Raw genomic sequence first — 20,381 nt, forward strand, 5'->3', positions numbered from 1 at the left:
TCATTCCCCCCACCCTAATCCCCAGCCCACACTTGCACTGGGACCAGTGACGAGCCCCAGCCCCAGGCGGAAGCAGTCGCATCAATTACTTGCGCCGGAGATCTTAAGGGCGTTAAATATTTTGTGCCCGGGGGTGTGCGGAGGGGATGGTTTGTGGAACGGTTTGGACAAACCGGCAGTGACAGAACTAGACCTACCCCACGGGTCTTTCCTTTTCTGTCCTCTTATTTTTCTGCAAACAGCGCAACGCTTACCTGGGCACACACACGGAGAGGGGACGGGCAGCACATCACTTTACATAAGCTCAAGAACCCTCAGATGGGAAGCAATGAGGGTTTTGGGTTTGGTTTTTTTTTGGTTTGGTTTTGTTGGGTTTTTTTTTAGCAAAAACTGCCAAAATGCCCTCACCTTCCCCACCACCCTGCTGCTGGAGGCTCGCTCTCATCGGCTGCCAGTGTTTGCTGGTTAGAACAAGCCGTTTGGTCCCTCTCTGCTCTCCTGTACCTCTGGTCAGCTCTGGTCCAGCAGGATCTGTGTGGTTTTGGGGGGAGGTAGGGGCTGGGAGCCCAAGGCTGCGGTGCCAGCACCTGACACAGGCTTTCAGAAGTCTCCTGTGACCAGCCACGGTCAGGAAGCTCTGCAGGAGCTTGAGAAAGAACCTGGGCTGGGAAAACATCAGCCTCGCCCCTTGTAATCTGTAATTTTTCAGTTTCATTGAAGTGTTTGGCTGGGAGAAACCCTAGTAACAGCTCCTGTTTACAGACAGCTTTGCCATGCAGGCAGCGCCTCCCAGTCCTTCGGCGTCCCTGGTTCATGACACCACCAGCTCCCCCACGTCCCTGGGGATCCTTGCAGACCATGTGTGACCACCCAGGCCTCAGGACCTCTGAGCTTGGGACTATTTGGGAACCAAGCTGAGGGGAGAAGGGAGGGGACTCTGCTTGGAGTGAGCTCACTCTGAGCACGACTGTGTTGTAAGCTTCCTTCCTGAGCAGACACAGGTCTGAAAACACAGATGCTGGAGACCAAAGCATCCTACTGGGTTCGGACAACTGCAGTTCACACCAGAGGGAAGTCCTGCCTTTATCAAGGAAACGAAACGAGACGGACCCACGTGCCTTGTAGGTGAAAGCAGACGATTTTGTCTGTGCTGAGAAGGACCTGCCACTCCATTTGGAGCCAGCTGAGCCCTGAGGTGACCTGTCTGAGTCTCAGAGGGGAAGGGGACTGTGCTAGAGAATGAGGTGCTCTCACCACTGACCACAGAAGTTATACCCCACACAGCAGAGGAGGCAGAACTGGCAGTGACTTCCCTGCCCCTGGGAGAGATGGACGCACTCAAAGCTGATGTCAAAGTGTCTCACCACACACCAGCCTGTCTCAGCCACTGGCCAGGACCTCTGAGGAGGCTGACCTGGCTCCTACCCAGCCCTGCCAGCTCCATTGGGCCTTTTGGCAACAGCAGGACGTGCAGCTGCTAATTCTGCTTCCCACCTCTAGTTTATTTTTGCAGTAGAATAGGTGGGGGGGGGGGGGAAAAATATTACGAAGCAGTGCTCTGATGAATCACTATAGAAATAGCTCTGGAACATAAAAGACTCCTTTGTGTCACTACAAAGTGCATTATCAGGCTGGTACAGCAGACAGAATAATACAAAAACTGCAGATCACTTACCCAGCGGTAAAGCACAGCAGTGCCCTGCCCTGAATTTAAGCAGCACATGTAACCTGGTCCATTCTGGTTTCAAGCTCAAAGGCATCGGGTCGATCCTGCGGGTTAGCAGCCAACATGTCTTTCAAGAGCTGCTTGATGCCCTCAGACATGGAAGTCCTGCGTTTCTGAGGGATGTGCAGCTCCATCTTTGGGTTTTCTAGCAGCGCTTCCCCAACAGGCACAATCTCAGTCCCCTGTTTGATGTAGGTCCCCAGCAGCTCCTTCTTGGTCTCCGCGTCGATGAAAGTGATCCTCTCAATCATGGCCCAGATGATGATGCCGAGGGCGAAGATGTCAGCCTTGGCGGTGTAGTGTCCCTCCCAGACCTCGGGCGCCATGTAGAAATCGGAGCCACAAGCCGAAGAGAGCCAGTACTTGTTCACATTCACATTTTTGTTCTCGTGCGTGCCCTCCTTGCCCCGAGCAGTCAGGCCAGCGCAGACCTTGCTCAGCCCAAAGTCGGCCACCTTGAGAACGGGGGTGCCAGACTTCTCGGTTATCAGGATATTGTCTGGTTTCAGGTCCCGGTGGACAATATGGTTCTTGTGCAGGAAGGCAATGGCGCTGGTCAGCTGAAGCATGAAGCTCTTGTTTGTCACCGGGTCGGGTCTTCGTGAGAGGATGTACTGGTTGAGGTCTCCCCCTTCGCAGAACTCCATGACGAACCAGAGATAGCAAGGCTCCTCCGCGTAGCCCAGGATCCTCTCACCTTACCAAAAGAGACAAAAACAAGAGTGGGTTTTTCCGACACATTACAAAATGTCCACAGGAACTCAGAGCAGGCAAGAAAAGGGTCTGGTTTACACAGATAGTAAAGGCCTTAGGAATGTGACTGGGGACCTATCGCATCGCAGGGCACCAGCAGCGATGTTGACACTGCTGTGGCTTCAAGTCCTTTAGAATTCTGTTGAGTGTCACACACCAGCGCCATATTTATCGCCTGGGAGCCAGCTCAGGGACCTGCTCCCAGCAAAGTGCAGGTGTGCGAGTGAGACCACAGAATGATATGGAGTTGGAAGGAGCCTCTGGAGATCATCTAGTTCAACCCCCCTGCCAAAGCAGGTCCACCCAGAGCAGGTTGCACAGGAACGTCTCCAGGTGGGTTTTGAATGTCTCCAGAGACGGACACTCCACCACCTCTCTGGGCAGCCTGTTCCAGGGCTCTGCCACCCTCAAAGTTCCTCCTCATATTTAGATGGAACTTCTTATGTTCAAGTTTGTGTCCATTACCTCTTGTCCTGTCACGGGGCAGCAGTGAAAAAAGACTGGCCCCATCCTCCTGACGCCCACCCTTTAAGTATTTATAGGTGTTGATCAGATCCCCCCTCAGTCTTCTCCAGACTAAAAAGACCCAAGTCCCTCAGCCTTTCCTCATAACAGAGATGCTCCAGGCTCCTCATCATCTTTGTGGTCCTCTGCTGTACCCTCTCCAGCAGTTCCCTGTCCTTCTTGAACTGGGGAGCCCAGAACTGGACACAGTGCTCCAGCTGGAGCCTCATCAGGGCAGAGTAGAGGGGGAGGATAACCCAAGCACACATCTTCTCAGGTGCTTGCAGGGAATTTGGAAGCAGAGGGTTATTTTCCTCCACTACAGTCAGGCAATTCTCCCCAGGCTCTGAAAGCCAAAGCAACAGGCTCTGAAAGCACAATTAGCAACGAGTCTACGTGAAAAAAAAAAAACAGTTCTGCGTGAACACCAGCTCTCCCACCTGAGCTCTGCCGCAGGAGGCGAAGGCTGGCTTATACCTTACGCTTTACTAGTATAACTGCAAGTGGGGAATAAATCACATCCCTTAACGCTGTGCCACTACAGCCTCGCTAATAGCAGCCACACCAGTGTCACAGCCCCGCGGTGCTCCGGCACTTCTTAAGCTAAAATTTGTGCATTTAAGCGTTGTGTTTGTGCTAGGGGAGCTCTGCCACTTCATACGGCTTTCGCCGAGCGCCAACAAGCCTTTGAAGAGAAGAAATTGGAGGCCCAAATAGCAGACGTTTAAGTGCAATCTCTGCCACGCTTATGAATATAACTGTCGCCTCGCTCTTTAGCGCTGCTACTCAATATTACGGCCCAACAGCTTCTTCCTTCACCGGACACCTCGTTGACCTCTTCAAGCTCAGAGCGTCTCAGCTCCCAATTCATCACATCTAGGATTTACTCCACACACCCCCCCCGCCAAGGCAAATCACTGTCTCGGACAAAAACCAGACATATGGAGAAATGCAACAGCATTGTATCAGCTAAGGGGGCCGGGTTTGCTGCCGGCGGTCCCCAGGGCATCCTAGGGATGCCCTGGGGACCGCCGGCAGCAAACCCGGCCCCCTTAGCCCATGCCAGGATGCCAATCCTGCTGCCAGATCCCACATCACCTTCACAGAGCACCAAGGTGACAGTCAGAGCCTGCACACACAACCAGGGCATCGTTTTGCTCTAGGAACTAGGTTGTTTTTTTTTTATTATTACTATTTTCCACCCTCAAGCACCATAAGGGAGAAAGCTGGAGGACACCACTCACCTCTGCCACAGTTAACGAGTCGCAGAGACGAATCCAAAGTGTTTTGAAAGCAGTTAAATAACCCCACCCATTTGACAAAGTTGGGTTTTGTTTCAGCAAAGCCCTAGAGAACATCTGGGAAAGCAAACTTCCAGCAGCAGGTAAAGCCAGTGACTACCACGGACACCAAACCCGGCGCCTGCAATGGTCAGTGATCGGTGTGGGTGGGAATATTGGTTATTTGCACAAACAGTCTGTATCCATGGCTACTGCTATGGAAATGAAAAGCCTGCACAACAGAAAGATTTGGCTACACCTCCCTGCCCTCAGCAGAAGATGAAGGTTAGGTCTGGGGGATGGGGGGGACCGTGAACAGGCTGGAGACACGGGGCACTGGGTGCACTTTGAGAAGCCAAAGGAGACCCCCGAAGTGCTGGAGGGGTGCTCAGCACGTGAGCCCAAGGGCCAACTGGGAGCAGCATGGGACAGCTTGGCTCTGGAGGCCAAAACACCAACGAGGACAAGCAGGTTCTCTGGTGCGAGCCACCCTTTGGTGAGACTAACATGACAGCATGGAAATGGAAACAGAGGCCACTAGTCCCAGGAGCGGAGACCTTTGCACAGCCCCAGCTCACACTGCTGCTGCCACCTTAGATGTGCTAAACCCCAGCGCAGCAGAGCACAGGGCTTTGCTTTCCTGCTCCCCTCAGCACCATGTAGCCCTGAGACGGAGTGCAGGAGGGTTTGGGTCCTCTCAGCCAGGAACTGCCCCAGGACAAGCAGCACCGTGCCCACACACGGCCAGGAGCATCATGCCAGGGCACACAGGTGGGAGGGTGAGCATTCACACAGCAGCGCTGCCCAAAGCCCCTTCCCGCAGGGAATCAGCTCGAACTCCAGCTCACCAGCAGCACAGACCTGCTGGCTCCAAGAAGCCAAGATTTGTTTTTAGCATAACAAAGCCTCTGATTTAAAAATTGGCCCCTGGACATCAGCAGGGAGGACGCCGCTGAGCCAGCAGTAGCTGCTAGCACCGTGCACTTCACTTTGGGTGGAGCGCTGCGAGGAGAGGCTCAAGCCAAGAGTAATATTTCCTCATTTTCTTTCTATAATCTGAAAGTATTTTAGTTGTTAAATCATCTTCCTGCCTTCAAAACAAACAGCTTTAAACATAAAGAGCTGGCAAGCCGCTTCCTAAAGATGATGTTTGCAAACTGAAGTCAAGCAGCCAAGGGCTGAAGAGATGCAGATGCCAGGCCAGACCTGGTCTACATCACGAAGCGAGCATCCCTGTGTGTTCCCTGCCCAAAAGCAGGGCGACACACACTAACCTCCCCAAACCTGCAGCAGCGCTCCCACGACCTATCCTGGGAGCTCATTAACAGCTTGTTAATTTGCCTAGCATCGAAGGGAAAAAAAAATAATAATCAGAAGCAGCATCCCACTGTCGCATGTAACCTCCGACTCCCTCTGTGCAAAGAGGCTGCGCTGGAGAGATGAGAACCAGCAGCGTGAAGCCTGGATGCTCGAACTAATGGTAACACGCGTGGGCGATGCCAGGGCAGCCTGCGAGCGTGGCTGAGCACCGGCAGCGAGTCAGTGTCACCCATGGGTGACATGCTAGGAAGCAACACCCTATACAGGTTCACTTAAGGCAGCTCCATCACTGCTGTGGGTTAGGAACAACAAGAGGGGCACGTGGCCGTGCACAAGCCCCAGACGTGTGCGTGTATCAGGGCACCAAGCACACTGCTCAGGTCCATGCCTCTCCTCCAGGCTCAGTGCCGGGCTTTCAGCTTCCTTTTTGCGCTCTGTCCTTAAATTTATTATTCCACATCTCATTAAAATGATGACGGTTCAGGCTCCGCGCTGCAGCCGAGACCCGACATCGCCTGGTATCCCGACAGTTGTGCTCCCGATCCAGAAAGTCTCCGACTAATCCCCCCGCCTCCCTCCCCGTGCCCTGAGCCCCGGCGTGTTGGCACAGCATCTGTGCAGGCCCGTAAATAGCCCAGCTGCGGTCGTGCAGAATGGCACGGCAGCACGGCTACGTGCTGGCTACCTCGGCTGGAGCGACAGCACGATGGCTCTACGCAGGCAGCCCGGGAAGGAAGAGCAAGCAGAACCTGGGAGGCTCATCTAGCACTAGCTTTTGTTTTGAAAATATTTATCGGTGCCGTATCAGACTCAAAGCTTGGGAAAGAGGGAACAGCCTCTGCCCGAGCCTGTGGCCAGCACAACGCAGCCCAGTCAGGAGGAAGGCAGACAGCACTCTGGTTTGGGGAGTGAAACTGGTGCTTGGGATGAAGAGCCCAGCTCTGCTCCCCTCTTCAAAGGGGTGCAGCAAGACCATGGCAGGTTCCTGCCCGCCCCACGGCGTGCAAGTCAGGACTCTCTCTCCCTGCCAAGAGACAGGGGACACCTATAGCTACCCAAGAGCTTTCCCCAAGCCATGCCACCTCTTCTCGAGGTGTGCCACATGACAAATGGTGGGGCAGGAAACCCCCATATCTGCCAAAAAGAGCTTGAGTTGCTACAGCTAGACACACACCCAAAGGGAAGAGCTGGCTCCTCTCCCAGGGAGCTGTGCCCACAAAAGCACATAAAGGAAGCACCGGGGCTATACAGAAATTTGGACACTGCCCTTCTTGGGGAGGCTCCCTTGAGTGGTTGTCTGTGGAGTGTGAAGGGAGAGCAGGATCAGGTCTGGACATGTCCCCCCAGGAGTGCGGAGGGGACAGGAAGGGTAGGGGCAGTCTGAGAGCCTGAGTTTTGCTCGGAGGATGGGTCTCAGCAGCCCTACCTGAAGTTTGTAAGCCTGGGACAGGGCTTAGAGGCTGCTACACTGGGGAGCGTGGGGACACTGAGCTCCCCAAGGAGCAGATGGGAGCCCTGGCACACAAGTTCGGGGAAGGGAGGGGTTGGGATGAGCTGGGGGGGCTGGGGGGCATTGAGGATACAGAGCTCTGGTATTTTTCCACATCTTCACTGCACGTTGGCAGAGCTGGGTCTGACAAGCAGCCAAGGGAGCAGAGGGAGGGAGGGAGCATTTTGGAGATGTCACTATCACAATCATCGGCTGTGGCAGGAGAAGGTGACTCCTGACAGCCCCGTGATGCTGCTGATGGACCCCAGGGAAAGATGGGGGTGTCAGCCCATGCTGCTGGCACTGCTGCTTCTAGGGCTGTCCCCATAGAACCAGGACTGGGTGGGTGGGGGGAACGGGGACAGGAGAGCACAAAGAAAGGTCCTAAAGATGTAAGACCTCGAGGGAACAGGCAGGGCACCATAATGGGCTGCAGCCCTGGGGCACTCAGAGGAGATGGGACTGTGGCTCAGGTGGGGAGGGGGAAGATGTCCCCTTGGTGTGACTGGGGCAGAGACCAATGAAGGTCCCTGAGGGACATGCACGGGCTGTGGCGCAGATCAGAATAGCAGAGGGAGCCCCAGGAGGGGGGTGTAACGGAGGAAGAGGAGGAACGCACTGGCAGAGGGTGCAGGGAAGGCCTGAGGGCAGCACATAGGGATGCTCCACAGGGCTGGGTCTGAGCTTGGAAGTGATAATGGGGTCCCTCAGGAGGAGGGGCACAGGGCTGGGGTTCTGCAGAAGTGCAGGACACAGGGAGGGACCCCACAGGCAGGGCACAGGTTAGGGATTTAGGGAAGGGTGTCCCTGGGAGCATCACACAGAGGAAGGGAAGAGAGTAGTGGGGGGACACAGGCAGAGCCCAAGGGCACAGCACAGGGCAGGGGCCAGGACAAGTGATGCTTGCAGGAGTCTCGGGGGGCGTTTGGGGTGGGTGGCAGCAAAAAGGGGTGTTGGGGCAGCAGAGGGACCCTGAGGGGGAGCCCTGCAGGGACAGAACCCAGGAAGGTGATGGAGCAGTGGGGAGCATGCCTGGGCAAGTAGCACTGCAGTGCAGAGGGACCCCAGGGCTGGCAGGGGTGACAGAGGAGACTGGGACAACCAGGGGTGCAGTGGGGGGAGCCTAGGGGCAATTATACTGGAAAAGTGGCGAGTTGAGGTACAGGGAGGCATGTTGCAAGAGGTGGGGGGAATCTTTGGGTGCTCCTCTGAGGTCAGGGTGATGCCAAGGAGGGATGTGAGCAATGGAGTGATGCTGGAGGGCAAGGGGGGGCTGCCCAGGCTGCGGGTGTCTGGGAAGGGGGGGGTGATCCCAGGGGTATCCCAGAGGTTACCTGGTGTGGGGGCATCGATGACAGCAGGGAAGTGGCAGACCCGGGGGTGGATAACCCCAGAGTGTGTGTGCGTGTGGGGGGGGAATGGTGACACTGGGGATGGGTTGCACCCAGGGAGGATGACCCTGGGGTGCCCAGGAGGGTTCTGGGGGTGGGGGGGTAGGGGTACCTTTGAGGGAGGTCTCGACGAGGCGCAGGTAGAGCTGGCTGCGCTTGTTGCCGTGGCTCATGCGCTGCCCCAGGCCGTGCCGCTGCAGGACGCACTCCTCGAAGCGCACCACGTTGGGGTGCTGCCGCCGGAGGCTGGTCAGGGCCCAGAACTCCGCCAGCGCCAGCTCCACGTTCTCGGGGGCGTCGCAACGGATCCGTTTCACCGCCAACCGGGCGCCGCTGCGGCCCGACACCGCCTCGTACACCACGCCGTAGGCCCCGCGGCCGATCTCGGCCAGAAGGCTGTACCGCGGAGCCCCACCGCCGACGCCGCCACCACCACCACCGCCGCCGCCACCGCTACCACCGACACCAGGCCCGGGCCCCGCCACCACCGTCGCCGCTGCAGCCGCCGCCGCCGCCATAGGGCCTCGCCGCGCCGCCCGCCGCCGCGTCGCCCTTTGTGTCCCGCGGCGGCCGCCGTCCGCCGGCTCCATGGCGCCCGCCGCCGCCGCGCGCCCCCCCTCGCCCCCCGCCCGCCGGGGAGCGCGGAGCCGGCGAGCGCCGCGCGGGCGAGGGGGCACGCGCCGCCGCGTCGGAGGGCGGAAAAGCGCGCCCTGCCTGCCCCTTTAAGCGCTCGGCCAATCGCGGCGGGGCGGGACGAACCACAGCGGCGGCGGGGGGGGTGTGTGTGTGGGGAGGTGTGTGTGTGTGTGGAGACGGGGGGCGGGGGGTGTGTGGCAGCGGCGGCGGGACTCGCCCTCCACACACAAATACACACACACACACCCCGCGTAGCGGGTGGAGGAGGCGGCGGTCCGGTCCCCCAACCCGGTGGCCGGTAACCGGGGCGCCGAGCCGCCCGGGCGACTCAGTGCGGCGGCGGGTTCAGCGAGGCGGCCTGCCCCCACGCCACCCTCTTCCCCCCCCCCGCCGCCGCCGCCGCCTTGGTAGGCGCCGCCCCGGTGTAAACAGGCCGGTCATGGGGGCGCCCGCCCTGCGCTGCTGCTGCCCCGGCCGGTCCGGTCCGGTCCGACCCCACCCCGCGGGGTATCGCACGGGGAGGGGTGCCGCCGCCGCCACGGTGCGGGCCCGTCTCATGGGGCTCACCTGAGGCGTGGTGGCGGCGGGGCTCCGGGCCGGGTGCTGCGCGGCACCGGCGTGTTAACGCGGGGGGGCGGCGGCGGCGGGATAACAGCGGCGCCCTGACGTAACCCCTTATGTAACGGCGGGGGTGACCCGCCCGCCCCCCCCCGCCCCCTTCTCCCCCCCACCGCACCGGGACGGCCGGTGCGTTGGGGAGGGGGTGATGCCCCGGGGAAGGGGTGGTGCCCCGGGGAGGAGGATCGGTGCACCGGGATGGGGGTCAGTGACCCAGCGGGGGGGGATGCCCCGGGGACCGTGCAGCGGGAGAAGGGGGCACGGTGCACCGGGATGGGTGTCAGTGACCCCGCGGGGGGGGGATGCCCCGGGGACCGTGCAGCGGGAGAAGGGGGCAAGGTGCACCCGCGGTAGCCGTGTGGTGCGTGGAGGTCGGGGTACCGGAGCCGTGCAGTCGCACCGGGAAGGGCGGACGCGGGGGTGAGGGGCGGTTTGAGACCCTTCGGCAGCATTTGGGGGTCCCTCCCGGCCACCCTGCCGGGGACGGTCTGACTCTCCCATCCCGGGGCTCACCGGGGGTTTCCAGCTGGAAGTTCTCCGGGAAAGTCGCTGAGATCCCGGAGAGCATCGCCCGTGGGACGGGAAATGCATCGGCCACCAAACACGGGGCACAGCGACTGCCAGGTGCCGGGACCCTGAGAGGCGGCGGTGTCCCCCCCCGGGCTGCAGTGTGTCTCCCCGGGATGTCCCTGTGACTGGGATCCTGGCTCCCTGCGGGGCTGGTTTGGCCACGTTGCTCCCACGGGCAGGTGGTGTGGGATGGCCACGTCCCCACACAGGGGCCCTTGTCCCACACGCTGTCCCCAAACTGTTCTTCACCCCCCCGGCTGGGGACTTCATGTGCATCCATCCTCCCCGGGCAGTGCGGAAGGGCTAATCCCGGCATCAGGGCTGCTGGGCTTGGTGCTGCTGGGGGTGGGCAACCAGTGGCCTCCAGGGTTTGGGGCTTCACATGCCACTGTGCCACCCCCCCCACCATGGGCTGGGAGAGGGGGAATGGTGATAAAACAGGTTTTTCTCCAGTTCTTTTCTCCCCACATTTTCCTGACCCCCGACATGGATGACATTAGTGGCAGGCACCCTGCTGGCGGTCGAGGAGAGCATCTGCAGAGCCACTTTACGGAGGAGCTTGAAAAATTACCAGTTTCTTGACTCATTTCTGAGGCATGTGCCTTTCCGATCGCACAAACAGGCTGCATCATGCCGGTCCCACCACCCCGGAGGGGGATGGAGACCCCCAGAGCTCCCGGCACCCAGGGTCTGGCGTGTGGGGTGGGTGATAGCACCCATGGTGGGGCTGACCCTCGGTGGCACTGCGCAGGCTGTGGCTCCTGCAAGTGGTTTGAACCCAATTTGCTTTTAAGTGGGGCCACTTCATCTCTGGGGCTGGGGGATGCGGGGGCCGTGCCGCAGCCCCCTGCTCCCGGTGCCGCTCTGCGGTGGGGACAATGGCAGCGGCGTGACTCGTCGTGTTTCCATGGGCTCTGCTTTTTATTCTGGCGTAGAGTGGCCACTTGTGCCTCATGCCCACGCAGGGAGGTCACCGTGTGCCCGCACGTGTGCCCACCTGGGCTGCGCGGTGACCTTGAACCGCCACAGCATGATGCAGGCAGGGGCTGAATCGGCTCCTGGTCCCACGCCGCTGTTGTACCCGCTGCTGCGTCCCCCGCAGGGGTGGGCCCCCCCGCCCTGCTCAGTGCTGCCCACCTGGCATCTGCCTCCAGATCATCCCAGTGCAGCTACTGGATGTTCGCCCCAGTGCTGTTGTGGACAATCAGAGACTGCACAGCTCCTGTGGGTGGTTGGGAGGAGACCCCTGGGCTTAACCCCCCCTCCAAATTCTCCCCCCGAGCTGGTGGTGCCTCTCATGACCCACAAAATGCATCCAGTGTACCCCTTGTCCTGCAGCCCGGCAGCAGCCACAGGCAGCCCTTGCTGCTGTGCCCACATCTGCCTGCAAAAAGGCCACCTCCTGCCCTGCCCGTGGCAGCCTGGTGTCACTTTAGGGCCAGGAGGGAGAGTGAACATTTTAGGACTTTCTGGAAAAAACATGTCGCACTGAATAGGATAAAACTGATGGTGCTGGAGGAACCACAGCGGAGCGATTGGTTCCCATGGGATGCTCCCACCGGCAGCACCGAGTTGTGGTCCCAGTCCTTGGGGACAGTCCAGCTGACTGGCATTGCTCTTCCTGCCTGTGGGGGCAACTTACCCCCATCTCAGGACGGGGAACCAGCCACCCTTGTGGCTGCGGAGCCAGAGGTGCCGTGTCTGGGCTGGGGGCGTCGGGGCAGAGCTGTGCCACTGCCGCGGGTGACGTTATCTGCCATTAACTCCCACTTGCTTTCGCGGGAGCCTGGTGCGCACGCTCGTCCCCCTCCTCGCTAAACCCGCTTTTCACTCATGTAGTTAAGAAAACTTAACTTTTCTATTACCGCACATTTCTCTTACCCAGGTGCTTAATTACCATTGTCCCAGGGAAATGTCAGTGTGACTCAGAGACGGTTTCCCATTAGGAAGCGGCAGATGAATATTAATTAAACTTGCTGGTGGGTGGGCTCGCTCCCAGCTCCTTTCCCGGGGGGACCCTGTCACCCCCACACCTGCACGGACCACGACCGGCCCTGGGGAGGACCTTCTCACCCAGCTCAGCACATATGCAGCACACCTAGAAAATAGGACTCCGCTCTGGGGGACAGGAGTAACTTGACCTCCCTCCTGGAGCAAAAAGAATCAGCCCTGAGGAAGGAACGTTACTACAAACGACTTTTCTCTCTGTTCCTGTGGGGTTTGCTCCGTCTCCAGAACCGCATCTCCCTCCGGTGCAATTACCCTGCACTGGGAGGTGGCTGCACCCCGGGCTGTTGGGCTCCAGGGGGGTGCTGCAAGCAGGTCAGCTTTTGGGGTGGGGGGCTGGTGGCAGCCACGGTCACCCTCATGCCCTCCACACTCCATGTCCCCAGCAGGCACCGGCCTTTGGGGTGATACTGTTGCTCTCACCCAGAGACATGTCACAGCTCCTGGATGGAGCCATTTCCCCACATAACAGGTTGAACTGGGAAGGCCGGGCTTTAGGGATGGACTTGAGGACTTGGGAGGGCTACTTGATAGAAATAATGGGTTTGGTGTAAGAAATACTCCTCCCCGCTGTGTCTGTGGTGCCCACAGGACTGTTGGTCCCGGCAGCAAGGGTTAAACCTGCCTGGGGGATGCCGGCAGCCCCCCGGCTGAGTGTGTCTGTGGTGGTTTGCAGCTGCGTTTTGTTCTCCTCGGCTTTGTTCTGTGCCTGCACAGCCCAGCACATCGCAGTGAGGGGGGGCCATGGCTGCCCTCTGCCCATGCCCTCATGGGGCCCGAGCCTCCGTCCCCCCTTGCTGCAGCGCTGCTGCCTCCCGGGATGGGTCCCACAGGAGATGTCTCCTCTGTTGGCCCTGGGGAGATGCAGGATGCCCCTGCTCTTGCCTCACCCTGCTCCCTCAGTCCCTCCGAGCCTGGTCAGCCCCAGCCCAGGGGAGCCAAAATCCACCTCCAAGCAAAAGCCGTGGGATCCCACGTGCTTTCTGGGGAGCAGAGCCTGGCACCCCAAACGTAGGTGCTAGCGGAGGCAGCCACCAGCCTTGGGGACAAGGGACCATGGGCAGGCTGCCCTGCTCACCCAGTTGCATCTTCTGGGTGCCCCGTGGAGGGTCCTTGCCATGCCAATGGCCCCTGTGCTCCTTGCCAACACCGGGAGGGCTGAGCGGGGGGCACCGGGTCCGGCAGCCGGTGTTCGAGCCGGGGAGAAAGGCAGGTTGCTGGGAAACATCCCTCTTGAGCTCCGATAAAAATAGCTCCGTCTTCAAGGCGAGAGGACGGGCTGCGCTGCCGGCAGCGTGTGGGGTGCGCTCGTACCCACCGGGGCTGCAGGGGATGGGACAGGATGGGCTTACGCCGGGGGGTCTGTGCCTCAGACCCCCCCCCAGCCCTACACCTCTGTTGGGTCACGGTGCAGGGGGATGGTGGTGCACGGGCTTGGGGGGTGCCCAGTGCTGCCCTCCTTCACCCCCAAAATCACACTTGGAAATGTGTGCACAGGACTCAGGGCTGAAGTGGGGAAGGTGGGGAGGTCTCTGTCCCCCCCCCCCCCCCCCCCACTTCCGCTGTGGCTCATCTCTTTGCATTTGTCCCCAGGAGGAGGGGGGACGGGGAGAGGGGGGTGGTGGGAAGCCTGGTGGGTTTGAGCCCCTTCAGGGCAGAAGTGGGGGGTTTCCCTGTGAGAGCTTTGCTGCCCAGCCGCAGCCGGACTGGGTGGATTGGGGGGGGTGATCCTTTCCGCGGACATGAAGACCCTCTCGCTCTTCCCAGCAGCTTTGGATGGGCTTCACTCCTCCCCCCAGCATCGCCACAAGGACTGTGCCTCTCCCCAGCCTGAGTTGAGGGAGTCAGGGCTTCTCCCCTCTATCCCCCCTTCCTTCTTGGGCAGGATTTGAATTTGGTGGGCAGGGGCAAATCACACCCCCGGCAGCCAAACTCCTCTGACACGCAGCTGGGACCCCATCCCGGTCCCCTGCCACCTCCCGTGTTTGGAGCACACGTTTTGGCCCTGAGGACAGAGGCTGTCGGGGATCCCTGAGGGATGCAGCCGGTGATGGTGCAGCAGCGGGACATGCACCCCAGTCCCTGGGGTGGCCCGGGGGGCTGCGGGGAGGCCCCGGCACGGCGGGAGAGCCTGCTCGGGAGGTGGTGAGGATGCTGCGGGGCTGATTATTCACAGCTTCCCTCGCCCCGATTGGCTCCGCGGCGCCGAACGCAGCCGGGCCCCGCTGCAGGAGGAGACTCCGTGGCCATAAAAGCGGGGTGGGAGCCGGCGGGCGGCGAGTCCGGTGGGCACCCTGGGGCACTGCTGCAGGGCCACCAGCCAGCGTGGCCTTGCCACCGCCACCGATGACCGGCTCAGCTTGACACACACGGAGGGACACCCACCACCCACGACCCATCCTGAGTCGGCGAAGCAGGTGCTCGGCGGGACGGGGAGCAGTGGCAGGTAGGGCAGCCGGGGTCGCCGTCCCGCTCCCATCGCGCGGGCACAGCTTGGAGTATCACTCCTGCTCACCAAAGAGTGACTCTCTTTAAAAACACCTCCCCGAGCCACGGTGCCGAGAGTGGCTTGTGGTCGGGCTGGTTGCGTTATTTCAAGGGGCTCCCGGCCGGCTGCAGGTGCTTCCTCTCGTCCCTCGAGCGGTTTTGTAGCCCGTGAACTGCTCTCCAGAGCTTCGCTGGGGTTTGTTTCGACACCGATGCCGTGTCTTCCACCCTTGCGGCAGGGACACCCGGGGCTCGGAGGGTCAAAGGGAGCTGGGGGAGAGGATGGGGAGAGGTTTCTGTCTCCCCCCCCAAGCAGTAGCAGCGACCTCAGGGCTGGGTTTCGCTGCAATTCTGTTCCAAAAGTCATCGGCTTTTTTGAGGAGCCTTGTCCTGAAGGCATTTCCAGGCGTCACCACTTTTAAAGGTGAGGAAAGGGATGGCTGGAAGGGGATGATTCTTCTCCACCAGAAATCTCTGCAGGGTCCTCACCTGCCCGAGTTAGACCTGTGTGGGAGGAGAGACCTGCTCAGCCTGGGAGGGCTGTTCACATCCCTCACTAGAAATAATCGCAGGTTAATCGTGATGGCGGGGGGGCGATGTCGGTCTCTGTGCCGCCTGACACACACAGTCCTGAGTCCCTGTCTCTCTTTGGGCTGCCAAATCTGTAACCGACCCCTAGGGTGCACAGGCACAGCTCGGGGCTTTTCCGCACAAAAGCAAAGCCTGGGCACCAAAAACTGGAGTGGAAACGGGACAGGAGGAGGGGATCCCGGCAGATGCCTGACACAGGTAGGACGTGCTGAGGGTGGCTGCGGTGGCCGGGACCCACTTCTGGCATTGCCAGACGCTGCCACAATCCTTTCGAGGCGTTTCTGCAGGAGGGACGGCTCCAGAGCCTCGGGACTCCTCCAGGTAACGCAGGATCGAGCTCTAACTCTGCTTTTTTTTTCCTCCTTTTGTGTCCTTCTTTTTGCTTTTTTTCCAAAGCCCTTTGTTTTTCTCCCCTTTTCCTGCCCCAGTTTTACCAGTGTGTCCCCCCCCCCCCCTCGCTGCAGAAGCACGGGGAGTGCTGTGGGGGCATTTGTGGCACCGCTTGGACAAGGTACGTTTGCAGCAGGGTGTCCCAGGGTGTCTGGGCATGGAGGGTCCTCGGTCCCGCTGTGCCCCGGAGAGCCGCAGCTCCCCTGGGTGCCATGAAGTCCCCCGTTCTTCTCTTGCTAGCAGGGTACGGGGCTGCCGGCAGCAGAGGAGGACGGCAGGGACAAGGGAGGGGAAGCTGGTGGGAAAAGCGGGGATAAAAAGGTTTCCCAGTGGAGCTGCTGGGAAGCAGCCAGTGGCTTTTCTTGGAAGTTTCATTCCTCTCGGTGCTGCAGCTGGCACCTACCTGCGCGGCTGGTGGGTCCTCGCTCGTCGGGGCTGTCTCGGTGGCGGCGAGGCAATAAGGGACCATCGCTGTGTCTCAGCGGCGAGGGCTGGCTGAGGTCCCGCCGTGCCTGTGCCCATCCTGGGCATCTACCCACCCTGGTGCCCACGGCTCTGCCGGGGCGAGTTGAGGGGATGCACTTAGGGCTGCACGGAGCCGGTGCGCGCTGCAGCCGAGGAATGCAGACAGCTTGACACACGATGGTGCAGATAATTCAAATTAAATTTTAATCTAGCATGAATTAATACTGTGGCATTAACATTTCTTCATCAGTGCCAATTACAGTACATTAGCAGATACTGCTGGAGAATACAATAGTCTCTAATATGCGTCATTCATGTGTAACAGATCCCTCTGGGTCATGCCTTTCCACCCCAGATAAAAGCAGCCAAGGAGGTGGGGGGGGGTGCTTGTTGCCAGCGCACCCCTTTGGGGTCGGCTCTCGCTGCCAGGGCCATCATGGTCCCAGTGGCACCGCGGTCCCGTGGCACTGCAGCTGGGGCCAGCGCTGGTCTCTCCAGCCTCACCTGGGGGGTTCTGGAGCGGCACCAGGCACTGCTGCTGGCACAGCCCCTCTCCCAGCCGTTGCACGGTGTGTTCAGCCCTCTCTGGCCTCATCCACGAAGGCGAGAGGCTCTGGCACGGCTGAAGGACTGCGATCGCAGATTGCAGGTAGGCTTCCACCTGAAATCTGGCTTTTTTCCCCCTCCCTCCTTCTGCACCAGCCCAGCAGAAGCGGCGGATGGGAGGGAGGGGAGCCGGGACTGCCCTGGTGCAGCAACCTAGGAGTGTGAGACTGCACTGGATGATGGCGTCCTCCTGTCCCTTTCTGCTGATGGCTCCGATTGCGGTGCTTTTCTTCCCCAAGGCCAAGGGGGAGAGCCAGTGATTCATCCCCTCCACACCGCACAAATGCAGCGATTGCAATATTGCAGAGAAACTCAACGCTAAAGAAAAAAAGGGGCTTTTCTTTCTAATGGTACAGAAGGAATGATGGATGGGATGGGATGGGATGGGATGGGATGGGATGGGATGGGATGGGATGGGATGGGATGGAGTCCCTGCCCCGGGGACATTGGTGGCCCTGGGGGCCTGGCCGTGGCTCAAGGCTTGTGCCAACAACTGGGCTGCATCTGGGCTAAGGGATCACATCCCGTGGTGTCCCTGCTAGTCACTCCTGACCTTTTCTCTCCCTGCCTGGGACCCAGGAGCGGCACCCGAAGGTGAGTCCCATGGGCACAGGTCCTGGTGCGTGTCCTCAGGAGCAGCCACGCAGGTGGAGGTGGCAGGTACCCCACGCTGAGGGTGCCAGTGGGGTGGTGATGGGGTCCTTGGAGCCGGTGCGGGGAAGGTGATGGGCTCTGTGCTGTCTCTCCCTCCCCAGGCAGTGGCTGTGGGGTGAGATGGCGCGGCAGGCGCTGGCGCTGGCCCTCTGCCTCTCCATGGCCGCGGTGGCATCCGCTGACTGCGTGACCCAGTGCTCCCTCTGCGCAGCCCAGATCCGCGGCACCGAGAGCAGCGTCCGGCCCCTGGTGAGTGACGGCCCCATGCAGCCATTACTGGGGGGGGGTGTGTGTGTGTGTGTGTGTGTGTCACAGCGGTGGGGGTGTCACGAGTGCTGGTGCATGGTTGGCAGAGCTTGGTGTGCCAGGGTGGTGGTCGTGGGCACCCCAGGGTGCTGGGAACATGCAAGGTTTGGCATTTTGCTGAGCTTGGCAGCACGGTGGGTGCGGACCCCTGGGCTTGGGGTGGGGGCACCCCCAGGGTGGGGTGGGAGGAAGGCACAGGAGGGTCACCCCGAGCAGTGGGGTGATGCTGGTGGGTGCTCCGGTGCTGCTGTCTTGCAGATGTGCCTGTGGGAATGCCAGGGCTCCTCACCACCCGGCCCCGAGTGGGAGACGTGCAGGAAGGCGCTGGCGCTCCTGGCCCCGCTGGTGGCCCTGGCCGAAGGGACAGACCCGTCCCTTCGGGAAGCAGAGGAGGGTGAGGAAGAGCTGGAGCAGGAGCTGGGTCCTGGTGAGCTGCTGCCGGCGCCGGTCAAGCGCTATGGGGGCTTCATGAAGAAGATGATGGCCAAGGGGAAGCTGCTCTCCTTGCTGCGCGAGAATGCCCACACCAAGGGTGGCCTCAGCAAGAAGTTTGGGGGCTTTGGCCGCAAGCCAGAGGAGCGGGCAGCCCCCGAGGACTACCCGGGGCCAGGGCCAGCAGGTGATGGGGACGAGGAGCCCACGGGTGCCGGGGCTGAGGGGCAGGAGCTGGCGGAGCTGCACAAGCGTTATGGTGGCTTCATGCGCCGGATCCGGCCCAAGCTCAAGTGGGACAATCAGAAGCGCTACGGGGGCTTCCTGCGGCGGCAGTTCAAGGTGACCACGCGGTCGGATGAGGACCCCAGCGCCTACTCAGGGGAGGTCTCAGACCTATAGAGCCAGGTGTGGGATGGGCGGCACCACAGTCTCCACGCTGCCAGCCCGGACCACGCCATCACCCCCATCCCCATCCCCTGCCCAGCCCGGCGTGACTGGCATCATCCCTGCCTCACTCCCCCCCTCACCCCCTCCCCCCCCCCGGCCAGGGGACAATGGGTCCCCATCCCCAGTTGTCCCTCTCAGGTTCACCTGCCCATCCCTTAGTGACCCTGTGCATTGAGAGGACAGTGCCACCCCTCCAGCTGCTGGTGGTGTGGCTGTGGGTCCAGCCCCAGGGCTCCGGGGTGGGGGCAAATCGAGGCGGGGGGGGGGGGGGGGGTGTCATGTATTCTCCACTCTCCCGTGGTGCAGAAGTGCAGCAGGGTCTGGAAACCATCACAGCTGATGTACAGCACAATGGCCTCTGAGCACCAGGAAGGACGAGCCAGGGCAGGATGAGTCCCTCCGGGCTGGTAGGTGGCCAGAGCAGCCAGCGCGGCCATGGGAGAGGCAGCGGGACAGGGCTGGCACTGCGGCACCATCACCAGGGCAGGCAGCTGGCTGAGCACAGCCCCGACTCCCCTCCCCGAGTTCCACCCATCCCAGCGCTCGCCTGGTCCCCCCAGGCTCCCCCCTCAAAAAAACAGCCCCCAAAGGCAGGGTCGGACCTGCGCCCCGGCCCCTGCTCCCCCCGCAGCCAATAAAAGGCAGATGCCAATGAAGCCGAAGCCGTGCCGGGTGCTGAGCGTCCTCCATGGGGCAGACCACGCATGAAGGGACCACACATCCCAAGCTGGGGCCGAGGGGTGGGCTATGGGGGGGGGGACGCCATGGGTGCCCAGGGTTGACGTGCCAGCTGCAAGACCTGCAGGCAACGGCAGTGATACCCTCCCCACACCATGGGTGCTGAGGGGGATGTGGGGCACCCACACACCCCATTGCTGCTGCCCCTAGAGCAGGCAGGGGACCCCCCCCGCAAGCCAAGCAAGGGCAGGGATGCTCAGCCCAGCCCGGGTGCATGTGGGGTGCTGGCTGGGGACCTCCCACAGCACAGGGCCACCCAGTCACCCCCAGGGAAGGCTCCCATGGGAATTCCAGCAGCTGCCCTGGCCAGGAAGGGACAGCCCTACCGAGGGCAGTGACCAAGCCGTTCCCTTCCCGCTCGCACTTTTGAGGATGGCGTGACCCCACCGGCAGCAAGTCAGTGCCGAGAGAGCCCAGCCTGGGCAGCACGTTCCCTTTCAAACTTCTCCTTCGTAACCTCACCTTCCGTCTGGCTCGTCACAAAGGGGAAACTTCAGGCCTCAGAGGTCCTGGCCTTGGTGCAACACAGCTTGTGTGCCAGACAGAGCCGAGCCCCTGGCTCCGGGGTGGGAAAGGGGGGGGGAGGTCACCGCAGAGCACTGACATGCTCAGCTCACCCACAGCACAGGCTGCAGCTTGCTTGCACCCCGGTTTGGGCACCCCAGCTCTAGCTCACCTCCCAGGGGCACCTAAAGCTGCAGCGGGGCTGTGTGGGGAGAGCTGGCCAGACCCTGGGGTGGGCTGCTCCCCTCCCTCGTGCTGCCAGAGGGACCAGCACCACAGCCCCCATCGTAGCCTCAACCTGCTTCTGCCTTCCTCCTCCTCTCTTCCCTTCCGCAGGGCTGTGCAGGATGAAGTGCCCTCCTCCCCCCCCCCCCTCACCGCAGGACATGCAGACCCCCACCCCACCATGCACCCCCACTGCAGGTGACAAGTTGACCGCCCTAAGCACAGGGACAGGCTGATGT

At 61.0% G+C, this 20,381-nt stretch overlaps 2 protein-coding genes across 2 annotated transcripts; one reads left to right on the top strand and one right to left on the bottom strand.

Annotated features, from left to right (window-relative positions):
- Positions 1–1,710: 1,710 nt before the first annotated feature.
- STK35 (serine/threonine kinase 35) lies at positions 1,711–10,285 on the bottom strand. Its single transcript, XM_074157568.1, is given in 4 exon segments — positions 1,711–2,423; positions 8,576–9,059; positions 9,061–9,317; positions 10,231–10,285. Coding segments are annotated over 4 exon segments (1,509 nt in total).
- A 4,047-nt stretch (positions 10,286–14,332) lies between these two features.
- On the top strand, positions 14,333–18,627 carry PDYN (prodynorphin). Its single transcript, XM_074156806.1, is given in 6 exon segments — positions 14,333–14,383; positions 14,385–14,492; positions 14,495–14,590; positions 14,592–14,740; positions 17,589–17,736; positions 18,052–18,627. Coding segments are annotated over 6 exon segments (1,128 nt in total).
- Positions 18,628–20,381: the final 1,754 nt, after the last annotated feature.

This window comes from Numenius arquata, chromosome 12 (genome assembly GCF_964106895.1).
Source record: "Numenius arquata chromosome 12, bNumArq3.hap1.1, whole genome shotgun sequence".
NCBI classification, from domain to species: domain Eukaryota; kingdom Metazoa; phylum Chordata; class Aves; order Charadriiformes; family Scolopacidae; genus Numenius; species Numenius arquata.